The following is a 22,259-nucleotide window of genomic DNA, read 5'->3' on the forward strand; positions in this document are numbered from 1 at the left end:
AGACCATTGCTCCTTGTTCTGTCATCTGACACCACCGAGAACAGCCTAGCCCCATCCTCCCTGGAACCCCCTTTCAGGTAGTTAAAGGCCGCTATCAAATCCCCCTCATTCTTCTCTTTTGCAGACTAAACAAGCCCAGGTCCCTCAGCCTCTCCTCATAAGTCCTGTGCTCCAGCCCCCTAATAATTTTTGTTGTTTTCGGCCTGTCAGCAGCTCCCAGGTCTTTACAAAGGTCATGGCGGTATTAGCTGCATTCCTCCGAAGATCGAGGATGCAAGTTTACCCATCCCTAGATGACTAGCTTGTCAAAGGCCAGTCCAAACTGCAACTGAAGGGCAGTGCTGCCTTGGTCCAGTCAATGTTCAATGCTCGGAGACTGTTAATCAACACAGAAACATCTCTCCTCTCCCTGTTCCAGAGGACAGAGTTTGTAGGAGCTGTACTGGGCTCATCTCCAGCCTGGGCCTTTCCTCCACACTCCAGGTTCCAGGCAATTCAGTCAGTTGTTATAAGTTTGAAGGCTCACCCAGTTGCAACCAGACAAAACTGTTTGAGGGTTCTGGGTCACGTGGCCTCTTGCACCTACGTGGATCAGCACACCAGACTGCGACGCAGAGCTCTGCAGGGCTGGCTGGCACCAGTCTATTCACCAAGCCACTGTCCGTTAGACTCAGTGGGATGCCTGCCCTCCCATGGCCTCCCCTCCCTGGACTGGTGGAAAGATCCAGCCAATGTATGTGTAGGTGTTCTGTTTGCGCGTCCACAACCGACTCTCATGCTAGTGGCCGATGCCTCAGCCCTGGGCTGGGGAGCCCATCTAGGTTCTCTACAAATGTAGGGTTTTTGGACATCAGTGTCAGGGAACTGAAAGCGTCAGACTGGCTTGCCCAGTGTTTCTATTGCAGAGCAGCCTGTCAGTCTCCACAGACAACACAGTGGGAATGTTCTACCTCAGCAAGCAGTGGAACCTGCTCTTCTGTTGCCAACTCGTTAGATCTAGCAGCATCTGACCTGCTGGGGATACAGAGCGACCTGGCAGAACACCCAAGCAGATTATTTACGAGTTGTCTCTTCTCCAGATGTGGCCAGGTACATCTTCCAATCATGGGGGTTCCCCCAAGTGGACCCGTTTGTGACAAAGTCCAGCAGAAAGTTCTACAGGGTCAGTGCCCAGATTCAATAACAGACGCCATTTTAGTGACATGGTCAAGCACAGTCCTCCACGCTTTTCTACCAATCCCACTCATTCACAGGGTACTGCAAAATATAAGACAGGACCAGGTCAGAATCATACCAATAGCCCCAGCACAGGCCTGTCCGCACTGGTTCTCCACTCTCCTGGCGTTGTCAGTGAAACCTCCAATTTCACTTCCACTAGACTCGAACCGAACCGAACCTCCCAGGATCATGGTTGCCTATTTCACCTGAGCTTACACTCCCTTCACCCAATTGCCTGGATGCTCTGTGGCTAGATACTAGGGAGCAGGCTTGCTCAAAAGACATAGAAGAGGTCCTGCTAACTAGCAGGAAGCCTTCTACGAGAGCTACTTACCTTGCAAAATGGAGGCGTTTCTTCCTCTGATATTGCCCCTATGGGGTATCACCAACCAGTTCTTCAATTCAACATATTCTGGACAACTGATTATATCTGGAACAGCATGGTTTGGTGTTAGTGGTTAGTCCCATCAAAGTCCATCTGGCTGCTCTTTCAGCATCCATCCTAAAGTGCACAATAATTCTATTTTCTCCATAGAGTGTCCATAGGGTTTTTAAAGGGCTTAGTCTAATTATACCCTCCAGTGCAAGATCCTGTTCCCCCATGGGATCTAAACTTAGTACTGTGAAGATGTAGAGTCCCCCGTTTGAATCACTGGCTCCCTGGTCACTGCTGCATCTATCAATGAAAGTGGCGTTTCTGGTGGCGGTAACCTTAGCCAGAACAGTAGGGAGCTTTGGGCATTAATGTCAGGACCTCCACATACAGTCTTTTTTAAGGACAAGGTTTACCTGCTCCCTCAACTGAAGTTCTTCCCAAAGGTGGTTTCCTCTTTCCACAGCAACCAGCTAATTAATGTGTCTGGATTCTAATCAAAACCACATATGACCAAGGAGGAAGAGCGTTTGCATACTTTGGACGTCAGAAGAGCCTTGGCATTTTACCTCGATAGAACAAGACACTTTCATAAATCCTCCCAGCTGTTCATAGCAGCGGCGGACAAAGTAAGAGGTCACTCAATCTCCACCCAGAGAGTTTATTCCTGGATGGTATCCTGCACACACTCATGTGCTCTGACTTGGCTCGTGTCGCTCCATCCGACAGAGGTACAGCTCATTTGACAAGGTCACGGTTGGCCGTGGCTGCCTTTCTGGCACAAGTTCCAATCGCAGACATTTGTAGAGTGGCAACCTGGTCCTCAGTTCACACGTTTGCCTCCCACTACGCTGAGGCTCAAGTCTCCAGAGACGATGTTAGAGTGAGATGAGTAGTTCTCCAATCTTTATTGACATAGACGCCAATCTCGCCTCCTCTTCTCCAGCTTCTGAGTCACATGCATGCACGATCATTGGAAAAAGAACAAATTTACTGACCTCTTCCATTGTTGTTCTTCAAGGCGTGCTGTATGTGTGCATTCTACAACCCACCCCCTGCCCCTCTTCACTGGCATTACAGCAAGAAGGAACTGAAGGGGCTAAGGCTGCTCTGCCCTGTATACCTGCATGCAGCAGTGTGTGGCAGCAGGGGGTGCTCAAGCACCCAGCGGGTACCCCCGAGGGAAACGGTTTCAGAGGCCATGCACTGGGGCAGTGACACCAAGAGTGGAATGGACACGTGCCGCACACCCCAAGAACAACAGTTACAGCACATGTTAGCACTTTCTTTTCTGCAACACTGTCTATTCTACTAGGAAGGCTTTTCACACAGACAGGTTCATCCACTTTCTGCATCCCCATTTACCATTGGGTAAACTGAGGCACAGGAGGCCATGGTCAGGGCAATGCCTGCAGTGCCATAGCTAAATAGCCCTGGCCTGGTGGTTGGTTATGAATCAGTCTGCAGTCTGTAATTGGTCTGACTGATGTTAAACACGATTCTCATTGACGAGCCCGGGCTGCGTTCCCAGCCAGGATAGGCAGAAAGCTGTCTGCCACCACCAATGGGTAAGACAACATTTCGGCCATAGCTGCTGGCGACTAGAGGAATGGAGTGTAGCCAGAACCTGCATGACATGCCCAAAGTAGCACAGTGGGTCAACTAGGGCTGGAAGCCAGGAGTCCCCTGACTCCTATTGTTCGCTCTTAGCTAATACAACAGACTGAAACCCTCCTAGTGCACGAAAACCTCCAACTGTCTGTGTGGTCCAGCCGTGCTCAGATCAGAATCTGTGTGGAAGGAAACATCCAGATCAGTCACATGCTGTTTTTCCATGTAGAGGAGAGGTTAGGGCACACGTAAATAGATGCTTTCAGCCTGCAGTATAGCAGGAGAGCCATGTGTAATGGAATGTATTCCACTGATTAACTCCCACCATCTGAGGCCTTAGAGTTCTGGGGATTAGCATTCGTTAAGAACAGGGGCTCCCTCAGTTATCTCCATGACAACCCGCCAAATGTGCAAAGTCCTTCGCTGTTATTTGCTCTGTGCGAAGCGGACATAGAGCAAGTGAACAAAACACAACCGCTTGCTGTGATCAAGAAGGGAAGGTAGGGCACGATCTTTATTTAGCTGAAGATAGATGATGCTGTAGAGGGAGGAGCACGTCTCTTTGGCAATTAGTATTTATTACCGCTTGCAAAGCTTTTGTGCCCCTGTATTGTGAAAACAGATCTACAGTTGAATCCTGAGTCAGTACAAAGCATTTTGCAGCTACAGGTGATGCATAGAGTATCAAATACACATGGTCACGATCAATATCGACTCCTGTGCACACATCAAGATCAGAACTGGACTTTTTATCCCTGATATGGGGCTCGAAAATCTGCGTTTCTTGCAGACCCTTTGGTGAGCGCTTTGGGTGCGTACGGATCAGGCCCCTAATTAGAGAAATTCTGCCACATGGCTCTCTTACTGTGATTCAAGTGAGACGTTCCAGAGAGAAAGCAGAAAGACACCACATAGATTTCAGTGGGGAATGAATCTCTGCTCTGCTCTGCCAAAGAATGTGCTACAGGGACAAATTCTGCAAAGGACAAACTATCTGAGGACAGTGTACCTGGAGAACAGAGTCCTGCAGCGTGTCACAGGGCCCAGCCATCTCATAAGCGTGCCTATAATCTTAATAAAGTTTGATTCGGGCCTCATAAAAGATTTAATAATTTGATCCATTAAAATTAGCACCAGACAGGCCCTGGCACATTGCCAGCACACTCTGGATTCCAGACTGCAATTCCCAGATTGCTTTGGCTGCTTTCCCTCAGAGAAAGAAATCTAAATATGAAAATCTATTTTTGTCAACTCTATCTTTAAAGTGAGGCATTTTCCTTTTCAGTGGCTAATGTTGGGCCCCATTATTTATTGCAAGGAATTCCTTCTGTGGCACATTCAGCAACACTGTCAGACATTCGGTTTGACTCTTCCCCCACTTTGGTTGGAAGACATAGTTGTTGTGCCTATTTTGTCCTTGTGTGGTTATATGTCTTTATAAATTCATTCAGAGCCCTTTCCAGATACGGTTATGTTCATGGCACACACATAGAGAAGTTCAATTAAAACACACAAAACTTTGGATGGAAGGTTGCAATGTAACATGACTTCATTTCAGAACGATAATGCACAGTAACCAAAACCAGAGCGAGACAAAGCAGGCTGCTCCCTCAGACAGCAAGACGCCACTCACCCCACCTTGTTCTAGGCTGGCTCTTTACAGATTGCCTCTGATTACACACTTCCCTACAGCGCTCCCTAGCCTGCAAGCAGGAACAGGAAACCCCCCACTCTGAAAGTGATAGCTTGCACCTCTAACAGAGTCCTCAATGCACCACAGATACAAGGAGGCACACACCACACTACAATCACATCATACACACTGAGAGCCATGCTCTTTTGATTGGGAAAGCAGGGGAAATAGGCCTCATTTTTTGAGGTGTTCCTACATCGTTCTAAGGTTAGTTAGGCCTAGGTATATTTCATAAAATATGTGAAATTTCATTGCAACTGTAACGGAGTTGGCTGCCTCCCACATGCCCCGTCGTGGCCAGGGGTGGCTCAGTGGCACCCTGACTTGGTTTCCCCTCGTTGTTTCTCAATAAACTCAAAAAGTGGATTTCACATGTCCAATCACAGCCCTGCTTGGTTTTATTACCATAATGTTCCATAGCAAACACAAACCATTTTCCCCCAGCCTTTAGCTGGGCAACGTCTTGACCCACAGGTCTCAGATCTGGGCCTGCAGAGTTTATAGGAGCAGCCACATGCCAACCCTCCACCTGGCAGGCTGCTGTTACTTGCTTACTTAGGACCTGTGAAGCCCAGCCTCAGGTTGAGGCTTCACCCCTGCAGTCCTATTGGCAGAGTCCCAGAGCCCCTGATTGGCTGGCTGGACCTACTTGAGCCAGCAGCAGGAACAGGCAGCTGTCTGAACTGGGCTCCACCCTGTTCTGGATTCTGAGCCTTGTGCTTCCTGCTCCTGCAGCTAGATTTCTGGGCATCCTGATGTGGTGAGATTCCTGGCATCTAACTCATGGTTCTCACCTGCAGCTTATCTCGTGACCCTGGTATAGAATCATAGAATCATAGAATATTAGAGTTGGAAGGGACCTCAGGAGGTCATCTAGTCCAACCCCCTGCTCAAAGCAGGACTAACCTCTGCTATATCATCCCAACCAGGGCTTTGTCAAGCCGCAGCATCACAAGTATCCTGACTTGTGACCATGGACTCTGGCTCTGACTGCCCATGACCTAGTGATAACAGGCAAATCCCCTCCTCCCTGAGGTTTTTTCTCTTTCTGAGTTCTCCAAGCAGCTGGAGAAGATGCAAGGCCTGGCCTGGCTTCCAACCTACAGCTGGGTCTGTCTACCCAGCCACAGCTCCCTTCCTCAGGGACCACTGCTAGAGACACTCCCTCCCTGCACCTCATCTCATCCAGGCCCCTGCCCAGCTGTCCCCAGGTCTGGTTTTTTACCCCCCACCCAGGCCTGGTTTAGTCACATGACTGTCTGTCATGTGACTTAATGCATTCTCTCCATCTGGGGAGGCAAATCAGCTGTATAATGGGGGGCTGAGACCTTTCTGCCTTTAGAAGCACCCGCTACTCTGTGACAGAATAACCACGGGTACTACCACACTGGAACAGACCCGTGGCCCATCTCAACCAGTATCCTGTCTCCAGCAGTGGCCTCTAGGCTGTAACAGATACTGCAGTGTAGAGCGAAACCAAATCCAAACTGTATCAGGCCAGACTGCTTGCAAAAGGGGAGGCGGGGTTTCTCCTGAACCTTGTTGGTGATGAATCTATGCTTTGAAACATAAGGACTGAAAGCCTTTATTCTGGATGCCTGCAGATCCCTATGTCCTGAATCCTTTTCCTGAATCTTGCTAAAATCCTACAGCCGTGATTGCCTGTTCATCTGTGATAATTGGAGATTAGGTGTCTGCAGCTGCTTTCACTAGTCAAGCCTCAGTCAGCCTATACTAAATATGTAGTTTGTTGCAGGGACACAATGTTCTCTGAAGGCCAAATGAGAAATGAAGAGTAGCTTTTGGATCCCTTGTGCTAAGCATGTTCTTGTCCTTGCATCTACACTTGCTTGTAACAACAAAATAGCTAGGACCCTTTTGAGGAGATCAGGTCAATTTTAAACCTGCATAACTTTAAAACTCTTGGACCAATTGTTTCTTCTTTGGCGCGATGCACAGCTATCAGGGAGAGCAAGGTTTGAGGCTTCCAGCAACATCCGTTTTTTAGTTCTGTAATGTGGTGTCTGAGCAACACAGCCATGTTGGCACATTGGGTTGGTAGCAAGAAACTATTCCCCAAGCAGATTCCTTGCCAGAGGTGGGGGTGGGGACAAATTGCATGATTGCCACATCAGGAGATAAGCTTCCTGTTCTGACACTGACTGGCTGGATTTTGCTTGGTTCCCTTTAATCTTTTTTTGTTTGCACATGTGTTTTAGAGATTAAAAACAACAAAAGCTGAAGAAATTCCATACCAAACATATGTTTAGAGAATGTTACTGTTGTGGAATGAGGCATTCGGAAGCCAAGAAATGCAAAAATTAGGCTTGATTGTGCAGTCTTAATTTTGTCCTTTTATGTGTCTATAGTAAGAGAACACTTGTGGGCACACTTGTAATGGGGATTGCCATTACAGAAGACCTGGCCTCTCAGTTTTGCCTGTGGCCTTATTTGTGTCTATACCACTTGCTCAGAGTCTAGCTGCTCTGCATTTCAAACAAAGGCAGTTTAGAGTTGGGACTGCAGTGGTCTAATCTGAGCACCACAGCATGCAGTCTGGGATTCACAACACCGCCTGAGTGGTTCGCACTGCCAGTTAGTTCATGGGACATCCAGCGCTGAAATCCCGAAGCAAACTTTGAAAATCTCAGACTGCAAATAAAATAACCGGCTGTTCTGCCCAGCTCCTAAATTGCATGGGAGTAAGGTAGAGACGGAGCAGCGCCCTCAACTGTCATGTTTCCTGGACTTCTTCAGATGCATAATGTAGGATTTTTCAGTCTGACTATACTAAGGTCAAAGGTCCTTCTTCCAGAAACAGATGAAACATTTGCATGAAATGATCTCTCCCAGCAGGAGTAAAAAGCCCTTCTTGTTTTAGAAGAGAGTTTCTTGACAAACCCCCGATGTGCTAATATCCCCAACCAGAGTCAGGAGAGCCTGGGGAGCAGCAAAACCACATTCCTCATGGCAAATAACACCACTAAAGTAGCTTGTAAGGCACAGGAGGCTCCTTGTTGGAACTGGGAAACAGGCCGACTGTTACTGTAGCATCTATGTGTTAAAGAGCCAGCTAAAATTGTCAAGGGGCCTTTAATAGTTAACCAGGAGAAATGAATCACTATTGCATGTGTAATTGCCGGCGGTTCTCTTTACACAGACGGATGGAAGAGTGGGCGTTCCTACGGCAGTGCCATGCATGTGCACTCTACGCGTGACACGGGGGGGCTCAGTCATGCCTGGGAAGCTTTCGCTGTCTCTAGAAAGCTTTTCAGGAGAGCTCTGCAGCCGTTTTCCTTTAGAAGCCCCACAGCAGCGAATTCACTCCAAAACATTTATTCCGAGACGCAACAAATGATTAACCTGGAGCTAAGGGTGTAAACAGCCGTCAATAACTTAAGGGGAAAATCCTCACTAGAGCTTTGCTGTTCTATGAAAGAAAAGCAAAGTCAGGGAATTTAAAGTGAAAACCCATTCATGGAAAGTACCCAGTGGAAACAGTGTCCAGGGCATCCAAATCACCTTGACTGTTCCCTCAGCTCCCTGGGACCCTGCATAGAATGCAGATAAAGCCATTCTCTACGGTATCACCTCTGGTTATCTAGTCACCCCCCGCTCGTCAGATTACTGGGTGACCTGCCAAGGTCTCTAGGGGTTATCTTCAATCCTATGATACTCTGGCATTCAGCAAGCAGCTGCAGATATCAAACCAATCAAGGTTATAAGGGGTTGCAGATCTTCACAGCTCCAGGGAGCTGACCACTTTGGACAGAAAAGAGTTAAAAATGGCTGCAGAATGCCTACATGCTGGGCAACAATCTATTAAAGAAGTGGGCTGGAGTCTGGGGAGGTCTCTGGGGCCTATGTAAATTGTCAGGGGCAAAGTGTTGCTGTTCCTGCCTTGTGAACAGGAGAGCTGTGTCCAGCTGCACGGGTGGCACCCATCCATAGCGGAAGGGAGGGGAGCAGGTACGTTGTCATGTTAGCTGAAGCTGGGCTTTGTGTCTTGTTCTAACCTCATGGTTGTGGGTTTCTCCTCAGACTATCGCACCGGTCCCTGCTTCAGCCAAGTGAATAACCAAATGTGCCAGGGCCAGCTCAGCGGCATCGTCTGCACCAAGACCATGTGCTGTGCCACCATCGGACGGGCCTGGGGTCACCCGTGTGAGATGTGCCCTGCCCAGCCTCACCCCTGCCGCCGGGGCTTCATCCCCAATATACGCACTGGAGCCTGCCAAGGTAGGTACCACGGAAACCCGCTGATGATCGGTCCCACCCTGGGCTAGCCTGACAGAAAACGCAACTAATGCTGCTTGGAAATGTTCCAATGAAACAAGTTTCATCAGAAAATACCAGTTCGTCAGACCTGAAATTCCTCACGAAAGCGAGTCTGGTTGGACAAACTTTCACCCAATCAAAGGCACAATCTGGCCTGCATTGGCGATGTGAACTTGCTATGCATAGCCAGATGCTGCTGTCTAGAGCAGCTACTATGGATAGTGCCAATCTCAGGTGGAGATGTCAGAAAACAAGGCAGACACCCCGAACTGCTGGTATATTCTATCATTAGATTTCACCAAGCCAGTAACACATGTACACCCCTGAATATCAGCCTGAATATATTAGTCTTGCCATGGAGTCACAAACAGTCCCCTTAGGTTCTCAGCACATTTTGCCACCCAGACAAACGACTTTGTGATGAAAGGTTAAGACCAAAAGTCACCTCACATTAGGTTACTTCCAACCCCAAAGGATCGGTCACATACACCAGGCCAATGGATACTCTTGATCTTACACCAAAAACAATGCTGGCAGCCAATTTCTCTAGTAATCTAACTACAGGTTTATTAGCTAAGAAAAAGAAATGAGCGTTATTGAGAGGTTAAAGCAGGTAAAATACTTTAACAGGTGAGTCCAAATTTGTAAATCCAAAATGTTAACAGAGTTGTAGTAATCTGCTAGTTTTCCAAAAGTTCCTCAGGGATCCCCGGAGCAATTCTAGGGATCTCTGTCCACTTCTTCAGTATTCCACCCTGTTAGAATCCAAAACCGTTCAGAGAAACAGGGCTGTCCCTGGATCCACTCCTACAGCTGTCTCTCCCAGGAGGCAGTCTGGTTAGTGTTTCCATCACAGTGTTTGCAAACACAGACTAGGTCTGTGGATTTCCCATTGTCGAACCCAATGACCCATGCCTTGAAGTTAGCATGTTTCTTCATTTCCAGTTCCAAGGTTCCAATCCTGTTTGCTGGGCAAGCCAATTACAGAGATATACACAATGCAAACAATTGATATTCCAGCAATCCAAACAATCTCTCATTAGTTTACACATCAAGTAAAGTCTCATTAGCATACACTTTTGACCTAGGGTTAATTAAGTACGAGCTATCCATAATACAGATCACATTACCATAGTAAACAACAGGCTGTAGATAAATGAAGACAAGAACATTGACATTTCTTTGATGTTCACACACAAGTGAATTGGCCTATGGCTTTGATCTGAGCTGGTCTGTCGGCATCACAGCTGCATGACGGGCACTTCAGAAATATGGGTAACAATCATAATGGTCACCAGGTGGGCAGAGGGGCATTGCTTGAAAACCATGGAGCTTGTTTCCCATTGCAGAGGGGCAGAGCTTAGCCCCGGTTGAGCCCAGGGTAGGGCATGGTGCCCCCTTGCACCCCAGAGAGAGTAACTTTTTGAAGGAGAGTAACATGACATGCTCCTGTTCTTATCACATCCCAACTTAACCCCTCTGCTCTTCCTGTGGCACCAGCCTCACTGCTCCCTTGGTCTCCTCCCGCTACTGTCTTCCATGCCACACACCGCAACTTCGGTGGTCACTTGCTGATGTTCTTGTTCCACTCCCTGCAGATGTGGATGAATGTCAGGCTATCCCGGGCCTGTGTCAGGGTGGAAACTGCATCAACACCGTGGGTTCATATGAGTGCAAATGTCCTGCAGGACACAAGCAGAGTGAGACCAGCCACAAGTGTGAAGGTAAGGCAACGTCTAGAAATCCCCAACGCCCTCTCGTAGGGAACAGCTTTTTTTCCTCTCTTGTCATCTTCTCAGCATCTCACTCTGAGCTGCTATGATAGAGAAGGAAAGTACAGTCAGAGAAAGCTTCTCCCGGTTAATGCACACCCCTGCCCCCCAATCTCAGTGTGGGGAAGTGTTATCACAAGATACTGCTGTGTGTCACACCGAAAGGACAATGAAACTAGCAAAGCGTTTTAGTTAGTCATTGCAATCTGTGTGGGAGCAAATAGATCCGTCTCTCTGAGCAGAGACTCTTAGAACCCAGGGAGAACAGGCGTCACCAGGACAATCACGAGGAGATGTCACTTCATCTTGCGAGCGCTTGGCCAGCCCCGATGAGAAATGTCCCTCTGGCAGAGCAGTGGCCAGGCAATCTCAAGGCTCCCCCAGTCAGGATTTAGTGTGTGCATTTTGAAAGGCCAAAGGACAAGAGACTGACTTCACTCCTCAGCAGGCTGAGATCTAATGGGAGCAAATGCTGCCCCGCTTCTCTGTGTTGTGGCCTGGTACGCTGGAGGGGGAATGACGTGCCTGTGACCTTCTCTGCCTGGCTGGGGAGAATGCACGACCATATTGAGAATGAAGGAGCACCTGGTCCCACTACAGGGAACGGGCTCTTCCTCTCAGGGGAGGATTGAAAGGTCCATCCGGAGGCTGGGGAGTTATGGGCTGGAAGAATGAAGCTTTCCCTTTTAGATCAATAGATCAGACCCAGCCCATGCTGGTAGCAACCATCTGGAGGCTGTCCAGAAGCCATTGTTGTGGTACAAGCAGGGTGAGCCTGGGCAGGTGAGTAACCACTCCGGCATCTTCGTTCCCAAAACCGCTGGGTGGTTTCTTTGTTGCCAGACAAAGCCAAGGGCTGGCTGGGCCATGCAGCCTGGGCCGCTCTCCTAGTCTGTGGAGGTCCCTGGAAGGTCCGGTCAGGGCAGTGTGGAGGATGCGAGCTCTGCACTTCTCCATGCTGCTGCTCTTCAGGGGATGCTTTGCAGTTTCTATTCAATGCATCGTTGAATCCCCTGCTGGTTGCTTGTTCAGAGGAGACTCTCTGAAGAGCTGTGGCAGTTGTAGTGAGAATGAAAGGACACTGAGGACAGGAGAACCGTTGTGAGTAGCTGGGCTCCCATTATGTCAAAGCCCTTTACGCTGCTCTGGGAACACACAGGGGGGATTCTTGAGAATCTGCCCAGGCAGGTGGCCTCTGTGACTGAGAGGTGAGTTGGTGTAAGGAGGGTGCACCGGCTCTGCTCCCAGCACCCTGCACAGGGGGACATGTTGGGGGTGCACCTTGCTATGGCTGTGATCTGCTCCCCGGGGCTGTGGTAGGGCAATGAGAAACAGACATACACTAGAGCATTCCTGAGGCCCCAGACAATGGGGAATGCAACAGTGAGTGAAAGCCACCCTCCTCCATTCCCCTGCCCACCCCAAATGTGGGGCAGAGTAGCTGAACTTGAGGCCCAGCAAGTAGCATGGTGGGACAAGCAGCACAGCTGTCAGATGGCCTGGTTCCCGGGGGGCCGTGGCACTGGGCAGAGCACGTAGCAGTACGGGCTCCAGGGGGATTGTGACCTCTGTTACACTAGGGTAAAAGCAAACCGCAGCAGTGGTATTCCGGATTGACACTGCTGTTAGCCAGGATCTAGCCTGTTGCCCCTGAGGTGTAAAGTGGGCGCAGATGGGGATGTGGCACTGGAAAGCCTGGATCCAAGCGCGTACGTTTCACTAAAGCAAGGTTGTTTTTCCCGTCACTCTGGTGGCTTGCTGGGACGTGCCTCGCTCCGCTCCAGCTGAGTGGCACATGGGAATGACCTTTTCAACCGTTGCTGCAGCCTCATGCCCTGAAATGACACAAGACTCCAGAGGCAGGGTTCATGCTCACAATAGGGACAGCTTTGTCTGCTAATCAAAAGAAGCCGTTCTATTTCAGCTGCTTACCAAGGCAAGATTTTAATAGCAACCCCTGTACACTTGGGGTCCTCTCCACAGCAGCTATCACTTGGATCTGTAGAGTGGGGATTATGGTCTGGCTCAACATCAGCCTAAACTCAGAGCTGTGGGCAGGGGTGTGCACAGACGTGTGTGTTCCTCTGCACAGCTGCCTCTCTCGGCTCTTTGGAAGGGTCTTTCCAGCAGCTACAGCTCTGCAGAGGAAGGGCACCCTCCTCTTCTTCAACATGGGAGTTACGAGAGTCCTGAGATTTATTGGCCTTCGGAAAGGGACCAGGTTGGGGATCTAACTGCCTTGGCAGCTAGATAGCTAGATGTGGCTGTGCTTTGTGAGCAGCTGGTTGGGCTGATCTGAATGCCAGGGGGCCTAGGTTATGTGGCTTAAAAGGCAGGCTGGAGGTGACCTGCAGCGTCAGGCGGGCTGGCTCAGTGCTGGATGTGGGCTGGCCTGTGCTGGGGGGTTGTGCTCAGCTGTCTCTGACTGCTGGGTCTGGTTCATGGTGTTTCCATCTGTTTACAGGGAAGGTGATATCTGGACAGTTTGCACAGACAGAAACAATTATTTATAAATGGCCTGATTGTTTTTTTGGCCCAGAGTATCACAGGTTCCAGGCAGCAAGACGTGTAACTAAGCCATGCCTATCGGCGGGAGGAAAGGCAGGATTTTACCCACTTCTGAAAGCCCCCTGTGCTGACAGTCAGCATGAGCCATCACAGAATTAAATACAGAACACACTGGCTAGTAACACCCAGGCTTTTGGGGCAAGTGTTTTGTGTAGCCTGGCACAAGGTAAAACACAAGAAGAGAGAGAGCAAAAGCAGTGGATGGGATACAGTAAGAGATCGATATCGATTGCGGTGTCAGAACTGTTAACAGGTCTTTTTGTGAATGTAGCCTCACTCTGGTTTGTTACAGTCCATTCTAAACAGCTTCTATGCACTCCACTGCAGGGCTGAGTCCTGTGCACACCCCTGTGGAAAGGGGGGAGCTCTCCCAAACCCTCTTTGCTGGAAGTCCAGAGGGCTAGCTGCATACCTAGCCAGCAAGGCTGCATTCCCAAAGGAATAAACATTCATTGTATTTTTCCAAACATCTGGCAAATGAAAAGGAAAACAGAATGCAAGTTCCCCTGCCTTGGTTATTAAAACTCTTTCCCACGTATCTTAATGAAACCCTGCTGGCTTCAACTCTGCCTGCTTTGCCATTTTAGCAAACAAATGTGATTGTTCTGCGGATGCGACTGTAGTTCCACCTAGCCCTGCTTCAGGAACTCCACATCCCTTTCATTCCTTTCCAAGGCTGTGTAGGAACCATGATCAGAGGCAATAAATGTGCTGGAAACCAGATGTTAGACCTGGAGTTTGCTTCCAGGTGGCAGAATTATTTACTATTATAGAACCCCAGGCAGCTAAAGATTCAATTGCATGTAAGGGAGGGGGCTCTGGGCACTCAGTGAAATAACCATTTCAGCAATTCATGCCTGAGCCTTTTAGTGTGATGAGTGGCAGACTAAATGTTTGTACAGCACCGAGCACAATGTGGTCCTGGTCCGTGACTGACTCCTAGGTGCTACCGTAATAATTCTCCGGAGTAGATGCAGATGTGAATTCCAAGGAGGTGTGCGTGTGCCCCACGTGCCAGAGCCTTTTACCTAGCCATGCCTGTAGAAGGACGGCATTTGTGCCTGTAGCCCCTTCCCTGGCTATGTCAGGCAGTTCTGCCCCGACCCCAGCCCCTGCACAGTCCCTTCTCACTGACCATTGGCTGGTGTCAGAGCTCTGGGTGGTTGTTGTCTCACAACCTCACATTCATCCTTTGTTGCACATAGTTAGTAGTTCTAGTGTATAGGAGAGTGTTAGTGGCTGCAGTTGTGCTTCCCGCTGATGCCCTCCCGGGTTCAAGCATTGCCCTGCGTGTGGAGTGGCGAGCCCCAACCGTGACCCCAACCAGCAGCGCTTGCTCTGCCTGGGTGTGGCCCACCTTGAAGAGGGCCCTTCGATCTGCAGCTTGCTCAAGAAGAGGACTCAGCCGGCTCAGGACCTTCGCTTTAAGCAGCCCCTGCTTGAACAGGCCAGAATTGGTACTGAGGCCTTCTTCAGGCCGCAGCTCGCCCTCGGGCTTGGAAAGTGCTGTTGCCTCCCGTTCCAGGGCAGCAGCCTCTCCGAAGAGGCGCAGAAGTCGTTCTCTGTTGTCAGCGCCGGAGAAGAGGTCACATGAGACCGATCGGGAGCACTCCAGGTCCCAGGGCGACTCTTCTGCCTCCACGAAAAAAGGTGCAGACCAGCACGGTGCCGGCTCCAGCACACCGAATGGCACAGATGCTTCTGACCACCCTCAGGACAGGATAAGGAGGGCAGACACCCTGTACTGCCCACTCCAGTTCCAGCCTCTGGACGTCTACTGCGTTTGGTACTGACAGGAGCGATGCTGATACCAAGAGTGTCATTGACGTCGATGTACCAGGCTGCGAAGGACCTACTTTGCTTTCTGGTCCCCTCCTCACCACTGCTCCAAGACTTCGTGAGGCTGGTGCCCGCGATGGCCCTTTAGTTAGAGCGTGCTGCTGAAGTCTTGGCACTGCGCCATTAAACACACTTCCCTGGGGTTAGCGTGGACACGGTACTGGAGAGCACAAGGTTCTTCGGGACTAGGCCATTCCTCGACACCGACGCAATCTACATCACACGTGGGTCCGTGTAGGCTGTCGCCGCCCTCAACATCAAGGCTGTTTGCACCAGGACCAACCTTGCCTGCATCGCCAGTGCGCCAGTCCTGCCCTTGTTCTGGGCTACGGAAGAGTCGGATCACCTGTTGGTTCCCTCTGGAGTCACCCCTCCCATGTCTCCAAGGTCCCAGGACCCCTCTGCTTCAGAGTCAGGTTCCTCGCCCTCTGCTGCATTTCACCAGCAGGGGTCTGAAGGCGATGGTGGACTAATACAGTTACCAGGGTTGGCGTGCACCCCGAGCCTGGGATGGAGGCCCCTGGTCTGGTGCAATGCCTTACCCATGCCATTGGCCCCCTTCAGCTCAGCGGGAAGCTCCTTGCTCCCGGTCTCGCTCATTGTCCAGGTCAAAGTGAGATCCCCTGCTCGTGCAGTATTGAGGACTGCGGATCAGCTGCAAGTTCAGGTGCCTGTAGTTCCCCTTCCAGGGGAGCCCCCAGAGGTTCCCCATCTGGAGATGCTGCCCCAGGAGCAGGATCTGCCTCTGGACCAGCCAACAGCCTCATCCTCATCCCCAGCCAATGTGGTCTTGCCTGGTTTGTCCTCCCTTCCATCCCGGAAGACTTCAAGTCATACCAGGACATGTTACGTCGGACAGCCACATCCTGGGTATCCAGGCACAGATTCTCCAGGAGAATGCCCATAAACTCATGGACTTTCTCCAGCCCTGTGTCCCTGGGAGAGTGGCCCTCCTGGTTAATGAGGTCCTCCTCAAGCCTGCGAGGGATCTGTGGGGTACGCCAGTCTCAGTACCACCAGTGGCCAGGTGCTTGGAGAAGCATTTTAGTGCTGGTAAAGGGATACTAGGGGTTTTATCCCCACCTGACCCCGAACGTCCTGGTGGTCGTGGCGGTCAATGACAGAGCTCAGGAGGGCTGGTTAAAGTTCTCCCCCACAGACAGAGTCTCGAAGCACCTGGATTTTTTGGGCAGAAAGCTCTACATCTCCTCTTCACTACAGATGGGGATCACAAACCAGCAAGCTTGCTGGCCAAATATGACTTCCTCAATTGGTCGGCTATGGCCAAACTTGAGGAGCGGTTGCCCGAGGCTTCTTGGGATGAATTTTAGGCATTTGTTGCTGAGGGCTGCTTGGAGGCTAAAACATCTTTGAAATCTGCCCTTGATGTGACGGACTCTTTGGCCAGGGAAATGGCTTTGGCCATTAGTGTGAAGAGGGATCCTGGCTCCAGAACTCAGGGATTGTGCTGGTTGTCCGGCAAGCCACTGAGGATTTGCCATTCTATGGCTGAACCTTGTTTTCGGACAAGACTGATGAAACCCTGCATTCGTTGAATGATTCGAGGGCTACCTTAAGGTCTCTGGGTGCGTATACGCCACCTGCGCAGAGACACCATTGCAGGGCGCAGCAATAGCAGCCCTGCAGGCCACAGTGCCCTTTTGTGCAGCCCTTCCCCCCAAGACAGCCAGACTCCCCCAGGAGGGAGAGGTCTCACAAGGGGAAGCACCCGAGTTCAGGGCCTGGCCAGTCTGTGCACCCTCCCCCAGTGCCCCCCTGCTGTGGGCCGTGTATTGATGGGAGAAGGCAGGAGGTGGGACAGTGCAGCTAGCAGGGATGTGATGGTAGTTATAGCTCAGCACAAATGCCACATGAAACAGGGGCGTCTTTCTCAGTGCAATAAGGATCTTTTTATTATTCAAGCTCTCCTGCACTCTTAACCCAGAGAGCCCCAGACCCCCTGGGTATCCTTGGCCATCTCAGGCCTGCTGCCGGTGTGTAAGGGGCTGCACGGCAGCCAGACTCCCTTGGAAGAATTCTGGTGGGACTCTGATCACAGGTGCAAAGGATAGGGGAAAGAGAGGAGCTGGGAAACAGGAACATCCCATTGTTCCTCTAGCTGTAAAAATCTGAGCTGGGCCCAGCCATCCAGTTTGGATTTGAGCCGAACTTTCTCCAAGTTCAGTGGAGTTTGGAACCAGGGAGGAGGATCCAGCTGATCTCTGATAAAAAGCTCCCCTAGGCTAGTTGTTTCTTTTATGCCTTTTTGTATTTTGGTAGCACCCGGGGCCCCTAGTCAGGATCTGGTGCTCCACAAACCCAGGCAGAGATTGCCATCTCCTTGACCACAAGGTATGGCAAGGGGTGAAACAAAGAAAGGGAGGGAATGGGGGGAAATGTTGATGAAGATGGTGAGGTGTGAGGCCCTGCCCTTCATCCCTTAACTGGTCTGTGACGAGTCAAGGCTGCCCTGGGCCTCATCGTACAAAGACAACAGAAGAACGGCCTTTACCCCAGTATTACGCGCTGCCCAGTTTCACATGCTGGGAGATTTGTGAAAGCAGAGGAGTGTCCCGTTCTTTGCTCAGTTGGGAAGAGGAAGAGTTGGCTCATGAGGAAAGATGAAAGGAGCTAAAATGGGTCTGGTGTTGCCATGTGACTCTGAAGCGTGTGTGCTGGGGGAAGGGCACCATTTCATCCTTCCCACGTGTTAGCACCCAAGAAGACAGAGGAATGAGTGAGGATGGTACAGAAGGGTGTAACTGGGAGTAATGGGACAAAAGGAAGAAAAGAAACATTTAAGCTGACTATCAGGAAAAGCTTCCTGACACTAAGATCTGTATCACGTTGTAGAAAAGTCTTCCAAGAGATATGATGGAAGCTCCCCTGGTTGACAGATTTCAGCACGAGCCTGGACAAAGCACGAGACAATACATTTCAGGGGCCTGCCACTGTCTGGTGTGTGGGGGGAGGGGCGAGCTCATTATTTGATTAAGGCTTTTTTGTCTGGGGTTTTTGATCATTTTCTGATGGAAGCCAATAGCTGCACTTCTGTCCTCCCGTAGCCCTTCCATATTGCACAGCCTTACAGGTAAAGCCGTCCCTGCTTGTAACACCAGGCAGTACTTCAGGTGGGGCGCTGCATGATGCTGAAAAGCTGGGTTTTAGAGTCCAGAATTGCATCAGGATTCAAGCATACAGGCTATGAACAGAGCGAAACAAGAAGTGTCCACCTGCTCTCTGCACAAACCTTTGTTCTTCCGCTCAGGAGGTTGTATCTGTTCAGCTCAGTTAGAATCTGACCCGTCCTGACTGTCTGGGGATAGATCAGGGAAGGGGCTAGTCATTTGATGGTCTTGCTCCTCATTTCTCTCTGATTTCTATTACTTGTTTAGGCTCCCATATATCAGACATCACTCTTCTTCCTAGAGAATCATCATGTCAGCTCTTTTATCACCAACGGACAAGATTTCCCATTTCCTAGTGAAGAGAAAGATCTGTTTTCTGTTCTGTTAAATCTCATTCATCCTTCTAAAGTGGAGTGAGGTTTTCTGTTACCTGAATCTTTTCCATGAACAGACACAGTTGGCTGGCCCATTTTCCTAGAGAACGGAACACAATAGCCCTTTTATTAGCATGTTTTCAATTTTCTTACAAAATGTCCACAGAAGGCCTCATTGTTTGGGTCTATTCAAAGCTCATTTCCACGAATCTGGTGTGGTTTGGAGGGTCCCATTAATCTTCTCTGTGGTTTCTTTGTGCTCGCTGTAAGGGAAGGGTGGAGAGTCCCGTGAGCTGCACGAGACTCGGCTGATGAGGCATGACCTTCACTACGTGCCCCAAAGACACGTTCCCTGTTAGGTTTTGGTTTGTTTAATATAATGGAAAGGTTGGGTTTGAGCGGGATTGTAGGCATCCAAGCTGGACAGACTTTGCAGACTGCTACTCTGCAGCCCCGGGCTTCCAGTATTTTATGCCTTAAATGATCAGGCCAAGTCCAACCCAAGAAAAGGGAGAACAGGTCCAAAATCAACGTTTGCCTTGACTTCTGCCATTGCCTGCAGTATGAAGTGCACGGAGTATTGCTTTAATTTAATGAGGATTGGAAAAGTCTTGCCGTAGACAGTTTGGGTCTGTCTCCGGTGCAGCGGGGGGAGCCTCCCACGCAGCTAGACAGACACGCTCGCATGTGAGCATGTTAAGAATAGCAGTGTGGACGCTGTGGTTCCAGCAAAGGCTTGGACTAACCAGCTGAGTTCATACCCACCTGCCCCCTGGGCATGAGCGTGGGTGGCTAGCTTGAGTCTCCGCTGGAGTTGCAGCATCCAGTCGCTCGTGTTAGCATGCTTGCTTGAGTCCCCCAGCACGGGTCTGTCTGCCTGGGCTGGGCGGCTCATTGCCATCTGCAGGGCAGACACATCCTTTGGGGCTGCAGGATATCCTTGGCCAGGGCGTTATCATGGGCATACATAGGAATCCCATCATAGCAGGCTCTCTCTGGGCTCCCACGCTGAGTGAATCTAAATGACCAGACCTGGTATACTCAGAAAAAGCAAATAATACAGAAGCGATGGAGGAAAAAAACAATGGCTACAAAAAAACTCCAGAGCTCACTATCCAGCCTCTTTCCAGAGGCAGCTTCCTCAAAGGACTGGCTGGTTTGTGCATTTCTGATTGACTTTTCTTCATCATTCTCATCTCACCAGGGTTGTCAGGACAAGAACAATTTCAGCTTGTTTTGACCTTTGGAGCACCAGAATGCGGTTCTCCCCAAACCCTGCTTCTTCTCGGATGACTAGGGCAGCGTCCTCAATTTGGATCTAACACGATGCCTGCCTGTTGTATTGGAGATCTAGAAGCCAGCCAAGCAAGGAAGGAGAGCTGTGCAAACATTTCAACAGCTATTTCTAATAGTGCAGCCAGTGTTCTCTTCATAAAACTCCTTTCCGTGGGGTGTTCTGCAAATCATAACCAAGCAGAGGCCTGTAATTAAATGACAGGGGAGACTGATGTGATAAAATCTCTTCACCCAAGGGGGCCCAGGTGGTGGGGAGTGTTTTCTGTGGATTTGCACTGCTGCCTCGCTAAGTTTCAGGTAATGCCTGTCGGCTGTCAGAGCTCGGCGTATCAAAGGGCTGCGATTGCTGAGCTGCGAGAGCACTAGAGCTCTGGAGGCGATGGCATTAGTATGTGAGAAGGCAACAAAATCCACAATCAGCTCGAAGCATCACTCTGTAGCCAGGCTCGGAGGAATGCATTTTCCCTCCCCATATATCATTCTGTAAATGCTCACGGGCTATTAGGCGCACACTCCGGTGATTTATGATTGAGGTAGTGGAGGTCCCATGAAAGGAATTGCAATATTTCCACTGGGCCCCTTTGGGTTTGGAAATGCAACCAAAGTAAACAGCAGAAGCGACGTGTCTTCTGGAGAGATGGTCGGGAGCAAGAATGGGGGAATGGATGCTAGTCCTGGCCACCTGAAATTAAACTAGGGTCTCTCAGCCCTTCTTGAATGTGGAAGGGCAAACGTGTGGCAGTGTATCATCTATCCATCTATCTACAGTATCTCAGTGTTTTACTCAGAGCATGGAGTCCCTCACTTGTAGTATTTCAGATGTCTTTCCCCCTCCTTACTGAACAACTTTAAGGACTTAATTCTCTTCTCAGAGCTTGCCCGGAACTCACACATTTTGGAGTTTGCAACGTCTAATCAGAGATTTATGGGCCTGTCTCCTCCCGCAGGCAGTGACGTACATACTTAGGGACAGATTCTCCAGTTTACTATGCAGCACAAAGCAGCCTTAAAACAACTCTGGAAGGCGAAGGAGAATTCCCCCTGTGCAGAACTCTCAACCGGAATACAGCTGCTGGAAGCAGCTCTGCTCCCTCCTGTGCCAGACGCTTCCGCCCCAGGGGAAGGGGAAGGAGGAGCATGTCAGGGTGTTGATGGGTGGTGGGACACGTGTGGGACAGGAAGAGGAGGGAGGGTGCTGGAGTAGAGCTCCACTGGACCTGACTCGTCACTGGTGTGTGACAGGGCTGCCCTAGCGGGTACTGGAGACACATGGCTCTGACTCAGCGAGCAGCATCCTGCTCCCTGTGGCGGCTCCTCGACACTAGGTCCAGGCGCAGCTCAGATGTAGTGGAGAATCAGTCGATCTGTTCCTGGCCCACACTGGGGCCAATAGATCTCTGACGGGAGCATGGCTGGCACAGAGGTGCCCTCCTGATCCCAGCACACCACCATGTTCAATCCCCATTTGGGCTGTCACACAGGCCAGCTCACCACGAAGGTTGTTCCATTTGCTGGGCGCAGCAGCCTCTGTGGCATGGAGACGCGAGGCAGCTGGCTGGCATTTTTCACACCTGTCCCACACCGAGGGGTCCTCAAACAGTTGTAACATCTCAGACCAAGCAACGAGTTGCTGCTGAGCACAGTTCAAAGGAGACATCTCCTCCTTGCACTGGCCTAGGCAGAGTGCTATGGATAGAAATGTGGCTGTGACCATCGGTAGGGACAGGGCAGGCAGAGGGAGAATGTCTGGGCACACTTGCCTACACCACGGTGTCTGCCATGCCCTGATCTGCGGCGCTGCTGGGGGTTGGGGAGCAGCCTGCTTCTGTTGTGTTCTTGTCTCAGTTGTCAAGGTCCTTACGATGCACCCATTCCACTGCCGTAGGGGCTGAGTGTCTGGGGAGCCCAGGGTTGATCGGTTGGATGCGTAGATCAGTCAGTGTTTCTCGCTGTGGTGATTTTTTTTTATTTTTTTGGACATGTGCCTCTCCTTTTTCAAGTTTATTTGTGAGAGTCCAGCAGTCTGAACCATGCAGTTGGGGGATGGCGTATCTCTACTCTAATCCAGGCAAGCCAACGCAATCTCCGACCCCACTCTTGGGCTTGGGG

General features: G+C 50.3%; 1 protein-coding gene across 1 annotated transcript in view; it reads left to right on the forward strand.

Annotated features, from left to right (window-relative positions):
- FBN3 (fibrillin 3) overlaps positions 1-22,259 on the forward strand; it is a 191,650-nt gene that overhangs the window by 78,826 nt on the left and 90,565 nt on the right. The window contains exons 6-7 of the mRNA XM_067554076.1: positions 8,937-9,134; positions 10,772-10,897. Of these exons, the coding sequence (XP_067410177.1) occupies positions 8,937-9,134; positions 10,772-10,897 (324 nt within the window). The remainder of the gene's footprint in view (positions 1-8,936; positions 9,135-10,771; positions 10,898-22,259) is intronic.

This window comes from Emydura macquarii, unplaced genomic scaffold (genome assembly GCF_026122565.2).
Source record: "Emydura macquarii macquarii isolate MOO-44397 ecotype Brisbane River unplaced genomic scaffold, CSIRO-AGI_Emac_v2 contig_306, whole genome shotgun sequence".
Taxonomy (NCBI): Eukaryota; Metazoa; Chordata; order Testudines; family Chelidae; genus Emydura; species Emydura macquarii.